Source organism: Mustela erminea, chromosome 4, assembly GCF_009829155.1.
Source record: "Mustela erminea isolate mMusErm1 chromosome 4, mMusErm1.Pri, whole genome shotgun sequence".
Classification (NCBI taxonomy): Eukaryota; Metazoa; Chordata; class Mammalia; order Carnivora; family Mustelidae; genus Mustela; species Mustela erminea.
This window is the reverse complement of record NC_045617.1, coordinates 83,893,563-83,908,043: the sequence shown is the minus strand read 5'-3', so window position 1 is coordinate 83,908,043 and position 14,481 is coordinate 83,893,563. Positions and strand designations below refer to the sequence as shown.

Below are 14,481 nucleotides of genomic sequence, written 5' to 3'. Positions count from 1 at the left end.
GGATAGTCACTTCCTAACTTTTTTAATGTCTAAGGTTTCCTTACTCCAAATAACCTCCCTATCCTAGCTAATTGTTTAAAGATTTTATTTTTTATTTGAGAGACAGAGAATGTGAGAGAGAGATCTCAAACAGGGGGTGTGGTAGAGGGAGAAGGTGACTCCCTGCTCAGCAGGACTCAACCCCGGGACCGTGGGATTGTGACTTCAGCCGAAGGCAGATACTTAACTAACTGAGCCACCCAGGTGCTGTATACTAGCTATTTTATATTTTAAAAAGGTATGACAGAAGTACTACACACACACACACACACAAATACACACACAGAGGAATATCACTCAGTCATAAAAAAAGATCGAGATCTTGCCATTTGTAACAACGCAGATAGAGGGTACATCGTGCCAGGTGAAGTAAGTCAGGCAAAGATGAATAGATTTCACTTACATGTGGAACCGAAAAAATAAAAAGGCAGCAACAGACCCATAAATGCAAACAAACTGATGGTTGCCATGAGAAAAGGGGGTGAGGGAGGATAGGCAAAATGGGTGAAGGGGACTGGGAGACACAGGCTTCCAGTTATGGAATGAATGAGTCACCGGGAGGAAAAGCACAGCTTAGGGAATGTAGTCAATAGTACTGTAACAGTGCTGTATGGTGCGAGATGGTAGCTACCCTTGTGGTGAGTACAGCATGACATAGGGACTTGTCTCCTTGTTGTGCTGCACACCTGAAACTAATGTAATATTGTGTGTCAACTAGACTTCAGTTTAAAAACATGGTCTCTAACTGTGAGACTTTTATAACAGTCAATCCCGGGCACACCAGTCTCCTCATCTTTGAAATGGACATAAAGGGGTGCCTGGGTGGCTCAGCGGGTTAAGCCTCTGCCTTTGGCTCAGGTCATGATCTTAGGGTCCTGGGATCAAGCCCCACATCAGGCTGTCTTCTCAGCAGGGAGCCTGCTTCCCCCCCAACCCCGCCTGCTGCTCTGTCTACTTGTGATCTCTGTGTCAAATAAATAAATAAAACCTTAAAAAAAAGAAATGGACATAGAAACGGTAACCACTCTGTGATTGCTGTGATGACTGAGAAAATACATGGCCCAGAGCTTGATACAGAAAGTGCATCACACAGTTGCTATTATCACATCAAATTTTCTTTGCAAATAAGAGGATGGGACATTCCCTGAGGTCTGAGAATTTCATCTTTGGGCACTGGCTTAGACTCTGATTAGGTCCTTAGTTCTAAGTCCATGAATAATCTACTATTCTCAAAACTCCTTGATGTTGGATCTACTTCAACCTTTCCTTGAAAGTTCATGATGACATGAAGTTCCAATTATGCAGTACAGATCCAGAGAGACACTTTCTCATTGTATATGGGAACTATCCCAGGCCTCCTCAGTAAAAATGGATGTCATAATTAAAAATTATAGATGCCTAGGGGCACCTGGCTGGCTCAACTCAGGAAAGCGTGCGATTCTTGATTTCAGGGTTGTGGGTTTGAACCCCATGTTGGATGTGGAGATTACTTAAAAATAAAATCTTAAAAAAAATTATAGACGTCCCAAGTAAACAAAGTAATTGGACCTAACATGCAGGAGCCTGGCTTGGCTGAGGGCAGAGACAGCGGGCCATAAGTGCGGTGTGATGGAAAGAATGCTACATTAGAGTTAAGAAACAAAGGTTCAAGTGCCAGTTTGGTATTTTTAGCTGGGTAAGCAAGTTACTTCACCTCTCTTGTCCTTCATTTCCTCTTTAAAAAAATAGGGCTATACACTAGATCAACGCTAAAGTTCCTTTTTAGCTCTAAATCACTCCGTGATTCCATGGAAGGGTGAAAGCCAAGAGGATGGCTGGTAAGATAAAAGTGAATATGAAGATAAGAGGCTGGAGAGGAAATAAGAACTAAGACTGAGATTGTGAAAGAAAACTATGGGTTGGTAAGATAAAGGATTCAGTCAAACAATAAGTAAAATATTACCCATAGGGGTACAGACCAGGAAGATGAGCGGGGCTGAATACCTAGGAAAAGACTAGATTAGGAAAATTCTAAAGCACCCAGAGCCTGGCTTATCTTTGGATCTGCAGTACCACATGCAAAACCTTGTTCTGGGCACTCGGGAGCTGAGAGGAAGCATCTGCTGAGCTAAGAGAGAGTACAGAACTCCAAAATCAAACTTTTCTTTTTCCCCCCAAATCAAACTTAAAGCTAGATTCTTCAGGTACACTGTGTAGCTACACACAACTCCCAGTACAAGGTAAGAGCTTAGACTCTGAGAATAGGATGTCTGGGTTCAAATCATGGTTCGGTGACTTATTAGTCATGGGACCTTGAGCAAGTGACCTAATGTCACTGTACCTCAGTGTCTCCATCTTTAAAACGTGCATAAAACCAGGACTTCCCTCACAAGAAAATTGTAAAGATTAAATGAGGCAATATATGGAAAACCCTTTGAACAGGGCCTGGCATCAGATAAGTACTAAGGAAGTGTCAGCTTATTTATTTTCTGCTGCAGAGTGGGAGGTTGATGTGAGTCACTGGAGAGTCACTTAGCTCCTTCCCATCAAGAGGATTCAGGAGCAGGGTTTCCGATCCAAGCCTGGAACCTAGAAAAACAATCCCACTTCTGTTGCCTTTTGTTCCCTGGGTGGAGTCCAGAGGAAAAAATACCAGAGGTCAAGAGGAAACCTAGCACCACTGGTAGTGCTGCCTGGGGCATATCAGCACTGCTCCCACCATTGCCCTTGGTCATTCCCAAGGTGCCACTGCAAGGAGTGTCAGAGGACTGGGTGGGGGGGGGGACAGATGACAGTTAGACAGACAGGGCAGCCCCAATATGCCAGCAGGCTTTCCTTCAGGGAGCCGAATCTGCCCTGCCAGTCTCTCTACATTCACTTCAAAGGTATCACTAAGTAATCCTGAATAAAAGGCAGTTGTTTTTTGGTATGACATTAGGAATGATACCTTGTATTTCTTTTCTAGCCCTCTTACAGGCCCAGCACTTCCTATTTCTTGTGCCTAATTCTCCCCAATATGTTTCTATTTACCTCTTACAATATTATGCATTCTTAAGTTTCCTTCCAAATGCTATGCAAAATGCTGTTCATTCTACATGGCCACCGCTTCCCAGAATGATCACACACAGGAAAATATGGTGCATCAATGTCCACGTTTACAAGTAAAAGCAGCACTTTAATAGAGTCAACAACATTAGAGAGCTAAAACCCCACCCTGCCAATGCTCTCTCTTTACAACTGAGCTCCAAGGACTCATTTTATTTCCATCTGCAAGGCAAATATTCATTTGGAGTGGACCCAGTAGTTAGGCTTGTGGATGAGACACTAAGGTTTTTTGAATTACTAGACTCTGACTTAGAGAATAAGCAATCGTGGTCCAATGACTCTCACTTCTTAATTCAATAGCCTACGGAAATCTCTTACAGGAAAGGGAGAAAGAAAGAAACTGCCATCAATTTGGGACTAAACACTGCTGACTTCATCTCTGTGTGCCAAACAGCAGAAGATGCCTTGAGGGAGGCAGTGAGAGGGAGACTGGAAAGGAGGCTGATGCATGTGAGGATGCAGCACAGGCTGGCCTGATTAACAAGTTTCTGGATCTTTCCCCCATGTGCTCTGGACCTTCCGTGATAGGGTATTGGAAACGGTGTTGTTGTTTTTTTTTTAAAGCTTTGATGTTGAGATTTCAAAAACAACCCTTCCAATAAATACAAGGAAGTTATATCTGGAATTAAAAACTTTCTATACATGAGCTAACAACAACAAAAAAAACCCAACTCACAAGGCTTTTTGTTTTGTAATGTTCCCTTCCTCTGATTTTAGTATAATTTTGGAAATCTTTCCATAATTTCCTCCCTCAAGTGTACAAAAATAGCTTTCAAAGAAGACTCAATCCAAGTGATTTTTTATGACTGATTAGGTCTTGGCTTATATAGGGCATTATAAAGTGTAGTTTCCACTAGGAAATTTTTGCTGAAAGCAAAATGAAGAGAGAACATACTTCCTAAACAGTTATGCTGGAACCTAAAGGTTTCAGAACACGGTTAAACAAAAAGTTCTGAAATCCATCTGTGAAATTAATTTACATATTCCTTCATACAGGCAAATAAGATTAACACCACCAAAATAACAAAATCCCCTTCGTTGTTTCTCAAAGAGTAAATTTCAAGTCTTGTCATGTTATGTTGTTCTCAGAAGGAAAGTGCTCAAATGATGCGTCAGACCAGAAATTCCTGTGGCATCAATGATGCACCGTTACTAAGTTAAGTGCTTTTTAAATTCAACTTATTGGCAGAACTCGCTTAGGAGCATGAAATAAGCATACTGCGAGACAGAAAAGACTAAACTAAAAGACCATGACAAAGTGGGACAAAAACCTAGTCCAACAGGCAAGGACTATTAGAGGATATGGCTAAAAGCAAGCTTGACTCATATGCTTTAAGTAAATCAAGAGCTATTTATTAAAATGCCTATTATGAACAGGGAGCACAGGAGAGAAGAGGGTAGAATACGACATTCAGATCATTTCTATAAACAGAAACACTCATCTCCACTCGTGTGCTTTGGTATTGGAGGGGGTTGAAATTTGGCTCCCCCAGAAGTGTTTTTCTGTTCAGTTTCTTAATCTCTCTGAGCCTCAGTTTCTCAATCTGAAAAATAGGGGCAATAAAACCCATCAGTCCCCACTGAATTAAATGAGACAAAATAGGGAAAGTGTCTCTCATTAGATGTCAATACACGTTATTTCCTTTCCCATCGTATACTGTCAATAAAGCTGTCTCTCAGAAGTAGTAAAATGCAGCATTCTACCTGGAAAGGGTCTGTCTTCATCACCCCCATGCAGAGGAATTCCCTTGTTTTCTGGCATATACTTCCTGGTAATGGGCAAGGACATCAGCCGGATGTGATGGATGAGTGAGCGCCAGGTGTGAGCTCCAGAAAGCACTGGTTCAGGTGGTAATGGGCTGAAAGGTTGAATCACAAAGTAGGCAGTGAGCAAGATTAATCCCAGGGTTACAAGGACCTACAAAGAAAGACAGGGAAAGGATTAATAATTGTCCAGCAAAAAAATATTTTAATGCCAAGAAAAACCCCCACCTCTTCTATTATTTCCAATGTGCCTTAGAACTAATCCATTTTCATAAACAAGTCATTTACATCCACTTCTGAAAGCATTTAAAGTTTGATTTTGGGTGGCTCAGTGGGTTAAAGCCTCTGCCTTCTGCTCAGGTCATGATCCCAGGGTCCTGGGATCGAGCCCCGCATCAGGCTCTCTGCTCAGCAGGAAGCCTGCTTCCCCCCTCTCTCTCTGCCTGCCTCTGCCTACTTGTGATCTCTGTCTGTCAAATAAATAAACAAAATCTTAAAAAATAATAATAAAGTTTGATTTTGAGAACTATGAGGACTGCAAAGCTTATCAAGCTTCTATCATATGAAAAATTATACCAAAAAAAAGTTTAAAATACACACAAATACAGTTTAACTATAAACATATAGCTTCCATCTAGGATATTTAACAAAATAGTCAAATTTCCTAGTAACACATGGTAATGATAGCAAAGGCCAATTTATTCACAGAAAAACTAAGGTTCAGTGGTGGAATCAGAGGACAGTAGTTTTTGGAGAGAAAGCTGAAGAATTTGTGTTCTATAAGGTATCTCCACATCAGAACACATTTTTACCTTATACATAGCTATCAGGAGAGGATACTGGGGTGGCCCCCTCTGAGGTTCATTCTTTTCCAGGAGCTGTCGGATAAATTTTTCAATTGCCTTCTCTGACATGCCACACTGATGGCCTGTTTGTCTCACCAAATCAACAGTCTCTGAAAGTTTGTCATAAATGCTGAGCTCACTGGCGGCGAGATCCATGTCTTCCAATACAAAATCCCTGGGAGAAAGAAAATAAATGTAAAAACAAAGATGGTTTCTTTCAAGTACTTCCTCCTCAAAGCTCCTTCCTTTAGAACAGCACTTCCTGACCATCTGTGGGGGCAGGACCAGCTTTGTGTTTTTCCTAATCCACTGCAGGCCAAAGTTTTTGTAAAACAAAATCGATGTCTAGACAATGTCAAGTTAGTGGCATACAGCTTTTAGGTGTTTCTTAATTGTGGGATAGTAACAAATGGTTTACAGACCAGTACTCGTTCCCAAACACTTTGAGGAATGATAGTCTAAGAGCACAATAAATAAATGAAATGGGACTCTGAAACACTAGTACCAAAATGTTTTCTGAAACCAATCACAAGAGGTCTGTTACCAGTAACTTACTTAAATAAAAAGAAACACAACATGGAGTCTTGTTGATCTTATTTCTTTGCATTTACATCCGATACGCCTTTTAGCAACACAGGAGGAGGAACTAATCACTGAAAGCAAGATTTACTGTGCGGAACATGCTGATACTCTTTGTTATTGTTAGAGCAAGAATTTCAGGCAACATGGAAACTACAGCACTGGGTCTTCAGACTTTGTACGTTGCAGTCCTCATGCTTTTCCACAAACACGACTTTAGAAAATAAAGAGCCTTTTATTCGTGTTTTATATACTTAAAAGACCTGAGATCTTTAATTTCAAAATTCAATCTGTTCTCATAGTTACTTCAAAGCCAAAGTGTTTCACAGTAGCCAGAGAATAAAAGGTAAAAACTAAAGTGTCGAAGTATAATACTCTCTTGTAACTAACATTTGTAAAATGCAGTCAAATAGTTCTTTAAAAGACTGCTTGTGTTTAAAAAAAGAAAAAAAAGTATTTCCTTTATTTATAGAAGGAAAAAGAGAGGGGCGCCTGGATGGTTCAGTTGTTAAGCATCTGCCTTAGGCTCAGGTCATGATCCCAGAGTCCTGGGATAGAGCCCAGCATCGGGCTCCCTGCTCAGCGGGAAACTTGCTTCTTTCTCTTCCACTCCCTCCATTTGTGTTCCCTCTCTCGCTGTGTCTCTCTCTGTCAAATAAATGAATAAATAAATAAAATCTTTTTTTTTAATTTTTTCTTATTTATTTGACACAGAGAGAGAGAGATCACAAGTAGGCAGAGAGGCAGGCAGAGAAAGAGGGGGAAGCAAGCTCCCTGCTGAGCAGAGAGCCTGATGTGGGGCTCAATCCCAGGACCCTGAGACCATGACCTGAGCTGAAGGCAGAGGCTTAACCCATTGAGCCACCCAGGCGCCCCTGAATAAATAAATAAAATCTTAAAGAAAAAAAAAAAAAAAAGAAAAGAAGGAAAAATAGGGCTTGGGATTTATGTTCTCTTCTATTGGTCTTTTTCCCCCTTAAATGTAGAGGTCCTCTTATCTCACATACCTCATCCCCAAAGTGCTTATAACCCCAAAAAGCACTGACAGGATACAATTCAATTTTTTTTATTAAGGAGATGCTGCCTCCTGTAGAGCAGAGGACAACAGTCCTGGAGGTCAGCGGAGAAAAGCAGGCCCACAGTGCCACCAGCCAGCGAGCACCTCAGCCTATCTCCCCTTCCAGCAGAGCCTCTGGGGGACTAATTGACTGGTGCTCTTTATGACTCTTAGCCCTTTAGTTCACTAGTTATGAAGTGGGCCTACACATTAGAATCACCTGGACAGTTTTTTTTTTTTTCCTAAGTTTTTTTTATTTATTTGACAGACAGAGATTACAAGTAGATAGAGAGGCAGGCAGAGAGAGGAAGGGAAGCAGACTCCCGCTGAGCAGAGAGCCTGATTTGGGGCTTGATCCCAGGACCCTGGGATCATGACCTGAGCAGAAGGCAGAGGCTTTAACCCACTGAGCCACCCAGGTGCCCACTCCGCCCCGGACAGTTATTAATGAACGCTCATACCAGGACCTCAACCCTAACCAACTGAATCAGAAACAGACTTCTAATGGTGAATTAACAGGCAGGGAATCTAGTCTTTGAGGAACTGGCTGGGGGAGGGGAGAAACCCCCCACACCTAATGAGGCTAAATCCTTTCCCCAAAGTCTTTGCTCTTGCTCAGTGTTTTTATTAGGCCATACGGGCTTTCATTTCAAGGTTCAGATAAAAGGATGGGTAAACTCTATTTAGAAATGTGTATTTTGGGGCGCCTGGGTGGCTCAGTGGGTTAAGCCGCTGCCTTCGGCTCAGGTCATGATCTCAGAGTCCTGGGATCGAGTCCCGCATCGGGCTCTCTGCTCAGCGGAGAGCCTGCTTCCCTCTCTCTCTCTCTGCCTGCCTCTCCATCTACTTGTGATTTCTCTCTGTCAAATAAATAAATAAAATCTTTAAAAAAAAAAAAAAAAAAAAAAAGAAATGTGTATTTTCGGGGTGCCTGGGTGGCTCAGTGAGTTAAGCCTCTGCCTTTGGCTCAGGTCATGATCTCAGGGTCCTGGGATCAAGCCCCGCATCGGGCTCTCTGCTCAGCAAGGAGACTGCTTCCCCCTACCTTTGCCTGCTTCTCTGCTTACTTGTGATCTCTCTCTCTGTCAAATAAATGAATAAAATCTTTTTAAAAATATATATTTTCAACCAATGGTTCTGGGACAACGAGATATCCACATGCAAAAGAATGAAATAGGACCCTTCCTTCTACCATACACAAAAATGAACTCAAAATGGATCAAAGACATAAACTTAAGAACTAAAATTATAAACCCTTAGAAGAAAACATGGGGGAAAATCTTCACGACACTGTATTAGGCAATGGTTTCTTAGATAAGGCAGGAAAAGCATAAGCAGCAAAAGAAAAACTAAATTGGACTACATTAAAATAAAACATTTTTGTTCTGCCAATGATACCTTTTAGGAAAGTGAAATGACAACCCACAGAATGGCAGAACGCATATGCAAACCATATATCTGATAAGAGACTGGTATTCAGAGTAAAGAATTAGTACAATTCAATAATAAAAAGACGACCCAATTTTAAAATGGACAAAGAACGTGAATAGACATTTCTCCAAAGAAGATACACAAATGGCCAATAAATTCATGAAAAGATGTTCAATGTCATTAGTCATCAGGGAAATACAAATCAAAACCACAATGAGACACTACTTCACAACCACAGGGATGGCTATAATAAAGAAATCATATAAGCTGGCAAGATGTTCAGCACCTGGAACCCTGCTAGTGGGAATATGGTACAGCTGCTTTGGAAAAGTTTGAGTTTCTCAAAAATTTAAACAGAGTTATCGTATGATCCAGTAATTCCACTTTTAAGTATGAACCCAAGAGAATTTAAAACATATTTCCAAACACAAACTTGCATACAAATATCCAAGCAGCACTATTTATAATAGCTCAAAAATAGAAGCAACCCAAATGTCCATGAACTACTGAATGGATGAATAAAATGTGGTATACCCACACAATGAAATATTGGACAATAAAAAGGAATAAAGTATTGATACATGCTACAACACAGGTGAGACTTGAAAATATTATGCTAAATGGAAGAAGACAGTCACAAAGATAACATAAGACTTCATTAATAAAATGCAAACAGTCAAGAATAGAGGCAATCTATAGAGACAGGAAGTAGATTCATTAGTAGTTATCCAAGGGAGGGAGGGGAGAACGGGGAGTGACTGTTAGTAGATACAGTGTTTCTTTCTAGAGTGACAAAAAACGTTCTAAACTTAAATTGTGGTGATAGTTGCACAACTCTGTGAATATACTAAAAATGTACACTAAATCGTACATTTCAAATGGGTGAATTTCGCAGCATATAAATTAAAGCTCCAAAAAGACATTTTTAAAATCTGTATTTATAGAATTTCAACATATGCCTGTTGAGGCATTTATTACACTACACTGCTATGATCTGGCTAAGTCACTTGGTCTATTTCATCCAAAAAATAAAAGGACTGTGAAGTAGGAGGTTTTCAAAGTCCCCTCTAGCTCTAAAATTTTAAGAGTAGGGGCGCCTGGGTGGCTCAGAGGGTTAAGCCTCTGCCTTTGGCTCGGGTCATGATTGCGCATTGAGCTCTCTGCTCAGCAGGAAGCCTGCTTCCTCCCACTCTCTGCCTTCCTCTCTGCCTACTTGTGATCTCTGGCTGTCAAATAAATAAATAAAATCATAAAAAAAAATTAAAATAAAATTTTAAGAGTAGATGAAGACTTCAGGAATTAGAAAAAATTCAATTCATTAGAAACTAAGGACTTATGCCAAATTGCATTGCTATACCACTTCCTGTTATGCCATTCTATATGCTAGGCATCATGCTAAGCACTCTAGAAACATTATCTTTGTAAATCATCACAGCAATCCCAGAAGGTAGCTGTGACTTCTTTTTATTAAGTTTTTAATTTTAATTCCAATATAGTTAACATACAGTTCTATCAGTTTCAGGTGTACAATATAATGATTCAACAACTGTATATGTGACTCAGTGCTCATCACAGGTAAGTGTACTCTTAATCTCCTTCACCTATTTCCGCCATTCCCTCACCAACCTCCCCTCTGGCAACCGTTAGTTTGTTCTATAGTTAAGAGTCTGTTCCTTGGGGACGCCTGGGTGGCTCAGTTGGTTAAGCAGCTGCCTTCGGCTCAGGTCATGATCCCAGGGTCCTGGGATCGAGTCCCACATCGGGCTCCTTGCTCGGCAGGGAGCCTGCTTCTCCCTCTGCCTCTGCCTGCCTCTCTGTCTGCCTGTGCTCGCTCGCGCTCTCTCCCTCTGTCTCTGAAAAATAAATAAAATCTTTAAAAAAAAAAAAAAAAAGAGTCTGTTCCTTGGTTTGTCTCTCTTTGCTTTCCAGTTTTGCCAAAAGGTAAGTGTGATTAATCCCATTTCTCAAATATTGAAACTAAGCTCAGAAAGGTTCCATAACTTGCTGGGATGTGAAGTCAAGTGTGCCTGACATCAGGGTTGATGCTTTTAACCTTTATGCATGCTGCCTCCCTTACCAAGTATTTTCCTACTCCTAGCTGGCAGTACAGAAACCACAATACCGTGTCCCTCAATTATCAGAACTGAGTGGTTGAGAACTGGAAAAGTGAGAAACTACAATGCTTCCTGGAAAAATAAAGCAGTAACTTATAATAATATTTTTTACATCATGATTTTGTGACTAGTGATTCCAGAGAGAATTTTTCTGTTGAAATTAACAGACATTCTAAGCAAGCAAGGATAATGTTCAAACAAACCATAATTAATTACCAACAACATCCAGTCAAAATCCATTAAAATTTAGTAAAGGGCCAGAAAAGAGAGCAGTGAGAATACGAGAAAAAATCCCAATAAAAAATCTGAAAGTGTTGGAAGGTGGAGCACATACAGGTAGCCCTCAGGCAGCAGAGAACATCACATTATTGTGCCTTTAGGAGAACTCTGAAAGGAACAAAAGCGCAAGTGAGGAGAACTAACTACCATCATTTCTGATGACAATTTCACAACCTTCCGTAAACCTCTGCTTACTTTTAATACACATAAACATCTCACCAAACCCAGAGTTTGTATTGTAAAAACAACAGGGTTTCCTTTGTAATTCAAGTATACAATGATATTACAATACTGAATATATTTTTGCCAACTGTACATCCTTCTTCCTTGAGATTCTGACACACTTCCCAAGTTATGGATGGATTATTACTAATAATTTCATAAAGTTTCTAAGAGCATATGGGGATCTTCATAATAAGCCCTCCTTTTGGCTTTGGTTAGACCAGTCGTCCTCACCTGGGGGTGATTCAGGACAGGGGACATTTGGAAAGTCTGGAGACATTTTTTATGGTCACACTGGAGGGGTACTGGCATCTAGCAAATATGTTAATTAAACATACACAAAAAATGCCCCTTTGGGTTGGGATTTCATACTAACAAAGCAGCTCCTTGCTGTGATCTGAAAGTCCTCAACACAAGGACTTGTATTAAAAAATAATAATAAAAAATTTTGTCCTCTAAAAAAAAATCAAACAGAGTCATGGCTACATATCAAGCATGAGGGGACTGACTGAAATCAGCTGAGCCTTGATGGCAATTCCTTTACCTCCAGAAGGAAAGAGAGACCCAACTCTGGCAGGAATGAGCTTTGCCACAGAGGGATGTTCCAAAGAGTGAGCTTGACTCCTAACAGTGGCTTAGACCTGCAAGGGCACAGGCAGGGTCACCAGCAGAATTATGAAAATCAAGGTATCATGCACCACCCTGGACAGAAGGAGCTGCTAGAACATCTGGGAGTGGGATCCCGGTGCAGAAGTATTCAAACTCTTCCCTGTTGATTAAAGGCACACCCCCAATTAGGAGACACTGCTTTAGACAGCAGTTCTCCACTGGGGAAGAGTTTGTTCTCCAGGGGACATGTGGCAATGTCTGGAGACATTTTATTTTTTATTTTATTTTATTTTTTTTAAAGATTTTATTTATTTATTTGACAGACAGAGATCACAAGTAGGCAGAGAAGCAGGCAGAGAGAGAGGAGGAAGCAGGCTCCCCGATGAGCAGAGAGCCCGATGCGGGGCTCGATCCCAGGACCCTGGGATCATGACCTGAGCCGATGGCAGAGGCTTTAACCCACTGAGCCACCCAGGTGCCCCTGGAGACATTTTAGATTGTCAAAACTGGAAAGGCACCATTAGCATCTAGTGGGTAAAGACTAAACATCCTACAAGGACAGCCCCCTATAACAAAAAACTGTCCCACTTAAACTGTTAAGAGTGCTGAGGTTAAGGAATTCTCCTTTCAAGGGAGGCCGGGGTGGAGGTGAGGGGAGAAGTAAGCCAGGAGGCTGTTAGCTTCTGAAGGAGCATCTCAGGAAGAGAAGGAAGCCACTGACAACTCTGATGAGATGTTCTCCACAATTCCTTCTGGGTCTCAGTCTAGGAAAAAGACAGAGGCACAGCTGACAGAATGACCCTGACAGAACTTATCAACAAAAATATTTAAAGTAGAAAACAGGTTAAGAGGTCAGAGTAAGGGGCGCCTGGGTGGCTCAGTCAGTTAAGCGTCTGCCTTTGGCTCAGGTCATGATCCCAGGGTCCTGGGATAAAGCCCCACATAGGGGTCCCAGCAGGAAGCCTGCTTCTTCCTCTCCCTCTCCATCTCCTCCCCACCACCCCCTGCTTGTGCTCTCTCTCACTCTCTCTCTCAAATAAATAAAGAAAATCTTTCAAAAAAAGAAAAAAAAAAAAAAGAGGTCAGACCTAATGCCAACTTCTGCTTTGTCCTGTCTAATACAGAATTCCTTTAGAGTTATAAATATGTCCCAAACACTGATTTGACATCACCCTGGAGGGTCTCGGTTTACCAAACTAAACAGCTGTGCCAGTTAGGCAACTCTGAGATGCATCTAGCATCTCTGATGCATCTAGCTAAAACATGAAAGGGAAAATGCTGTATTTCAAAAAGAAAGTTTCAAAAGCCCATCTAAATATGTCCCAGGGGCACCTGGGTGGCTCAGTCATTAAGTGTCTGCCTTCAGCTCAGATCATGATCCCAGGATCCCGGGATTGAGCTCTGCATCAGGCTCCCTGCTGGCTCCCTGCTCAGCGGAAAGCCTGCTTCTCCCTCTCCCATTCACTCTCCTTGCTGTGTTCCCTCTTTCACTGTATCTCTCTCTGTCAAATAAACAAATAAGTAAATAAATATGTCATAATCTTCAATAGTGGGAACAATATCCCAAGCGATACTAAATTTTCTTTTTTCAGTACCAGGTTCTTTAGTGCTAGCTATGCAGTATGATAAAACCATTCCTTAGTGTTACGAACAGATTCCATTCTATTTTATCCAGGGATTCCCATTAACTGAAGAAGTTCTACTAAAATGAAAAAAATGCGGCCTTCGGTATAATAAAAACCACTAAAAAATCTCCATCATATTTATTTATTTTTTTAATTGTATTTTTTTTTTAAGAGTTTATTTATTTATTTGACAGACAGAGATCACAAGTAGGCAGAGAAGCAGGCTGAGAGTGAGAGGGAAGCAGGCTCCCCACTAAGCAGAGAGCCCCTTGCGGGGCTCGATCCCAGGACCCCGAGATCATGACCTGAGCCGAAGGCAGAGGCTTAACCCACTGAGCCACCCAGGCACCCACAAATACAATATTTAAAGAAAAAATAGTTGATGAATATTAAAACAATGGGATTTAATAGAGCAGGAATTAAAAATGTAAAAAGTGCTCAAAATGTACAAATGACGGAATAGTTTTTTGCAGTTGTTTTTTTTCTTAAGATTTTATTTATTTAAGAGAGAGAGACACAGCAAGAGAGGGAACACAAGCAGTGGGAGAGGGAGAAGCAGGCTTCCCGCTGAGCAGAGAGCCCAATGCCAGGCTCTATACGGGATTCCTTCCCAGGACCCTGGGATCACGACCTGAGCTGAAGGCAGCTGCTGAACAACTGAGCCACCCAAGCACACCTACTTTTTTGCAGTTTTATCATCATTTGACTAAGTCCTCTTTCTGGACACCTCTGTCCAGTGAAACTTGGTGAGTCTGACACTTTCTTTGCTCACTGAAAATATGTCTCTTCCACTTTTTCCAGCTGCTTATTTTTGAAAAATTATAAGCCTCCAG

At 41.2% G+C, this 14,481-nt stretch overlaps 1 protein-coding gene across 4 annotated transcripts in view; it reads right to left on the bottom strand.

Annotated features, from left to right (window-relative positions):
- Positions 1–14,481, bottom strand: part of C4H6orf89 (chromosome 4 C6orf89 homolog) — a 45,853-nt gene that overhangs the window by 18,471 nt on the left and 12,901 nt on the right. For 3 of the 4 annotated variants that reach the window (XM_032339764.1, XM_032339765.1, XM_032339763.1), the window contains 2 exons: positions 5,700–5,907; positions 4,828–5,041 (listed from right to left, as the gene is read on the bottom strand). In XM_032339764.1, the coding sequence (XP_032195655.1) occupies positions 4,828–5,041; positions 5,700–5,907 (422 nt within the window). Of the gene's footprint in view, positions 1–4,827; positions 5,042–5,699; positions 5,908–14,481 lie in introns of those variants that run through there. The other variant, XM_032339766.1, reaches the window with a different exon arrangement.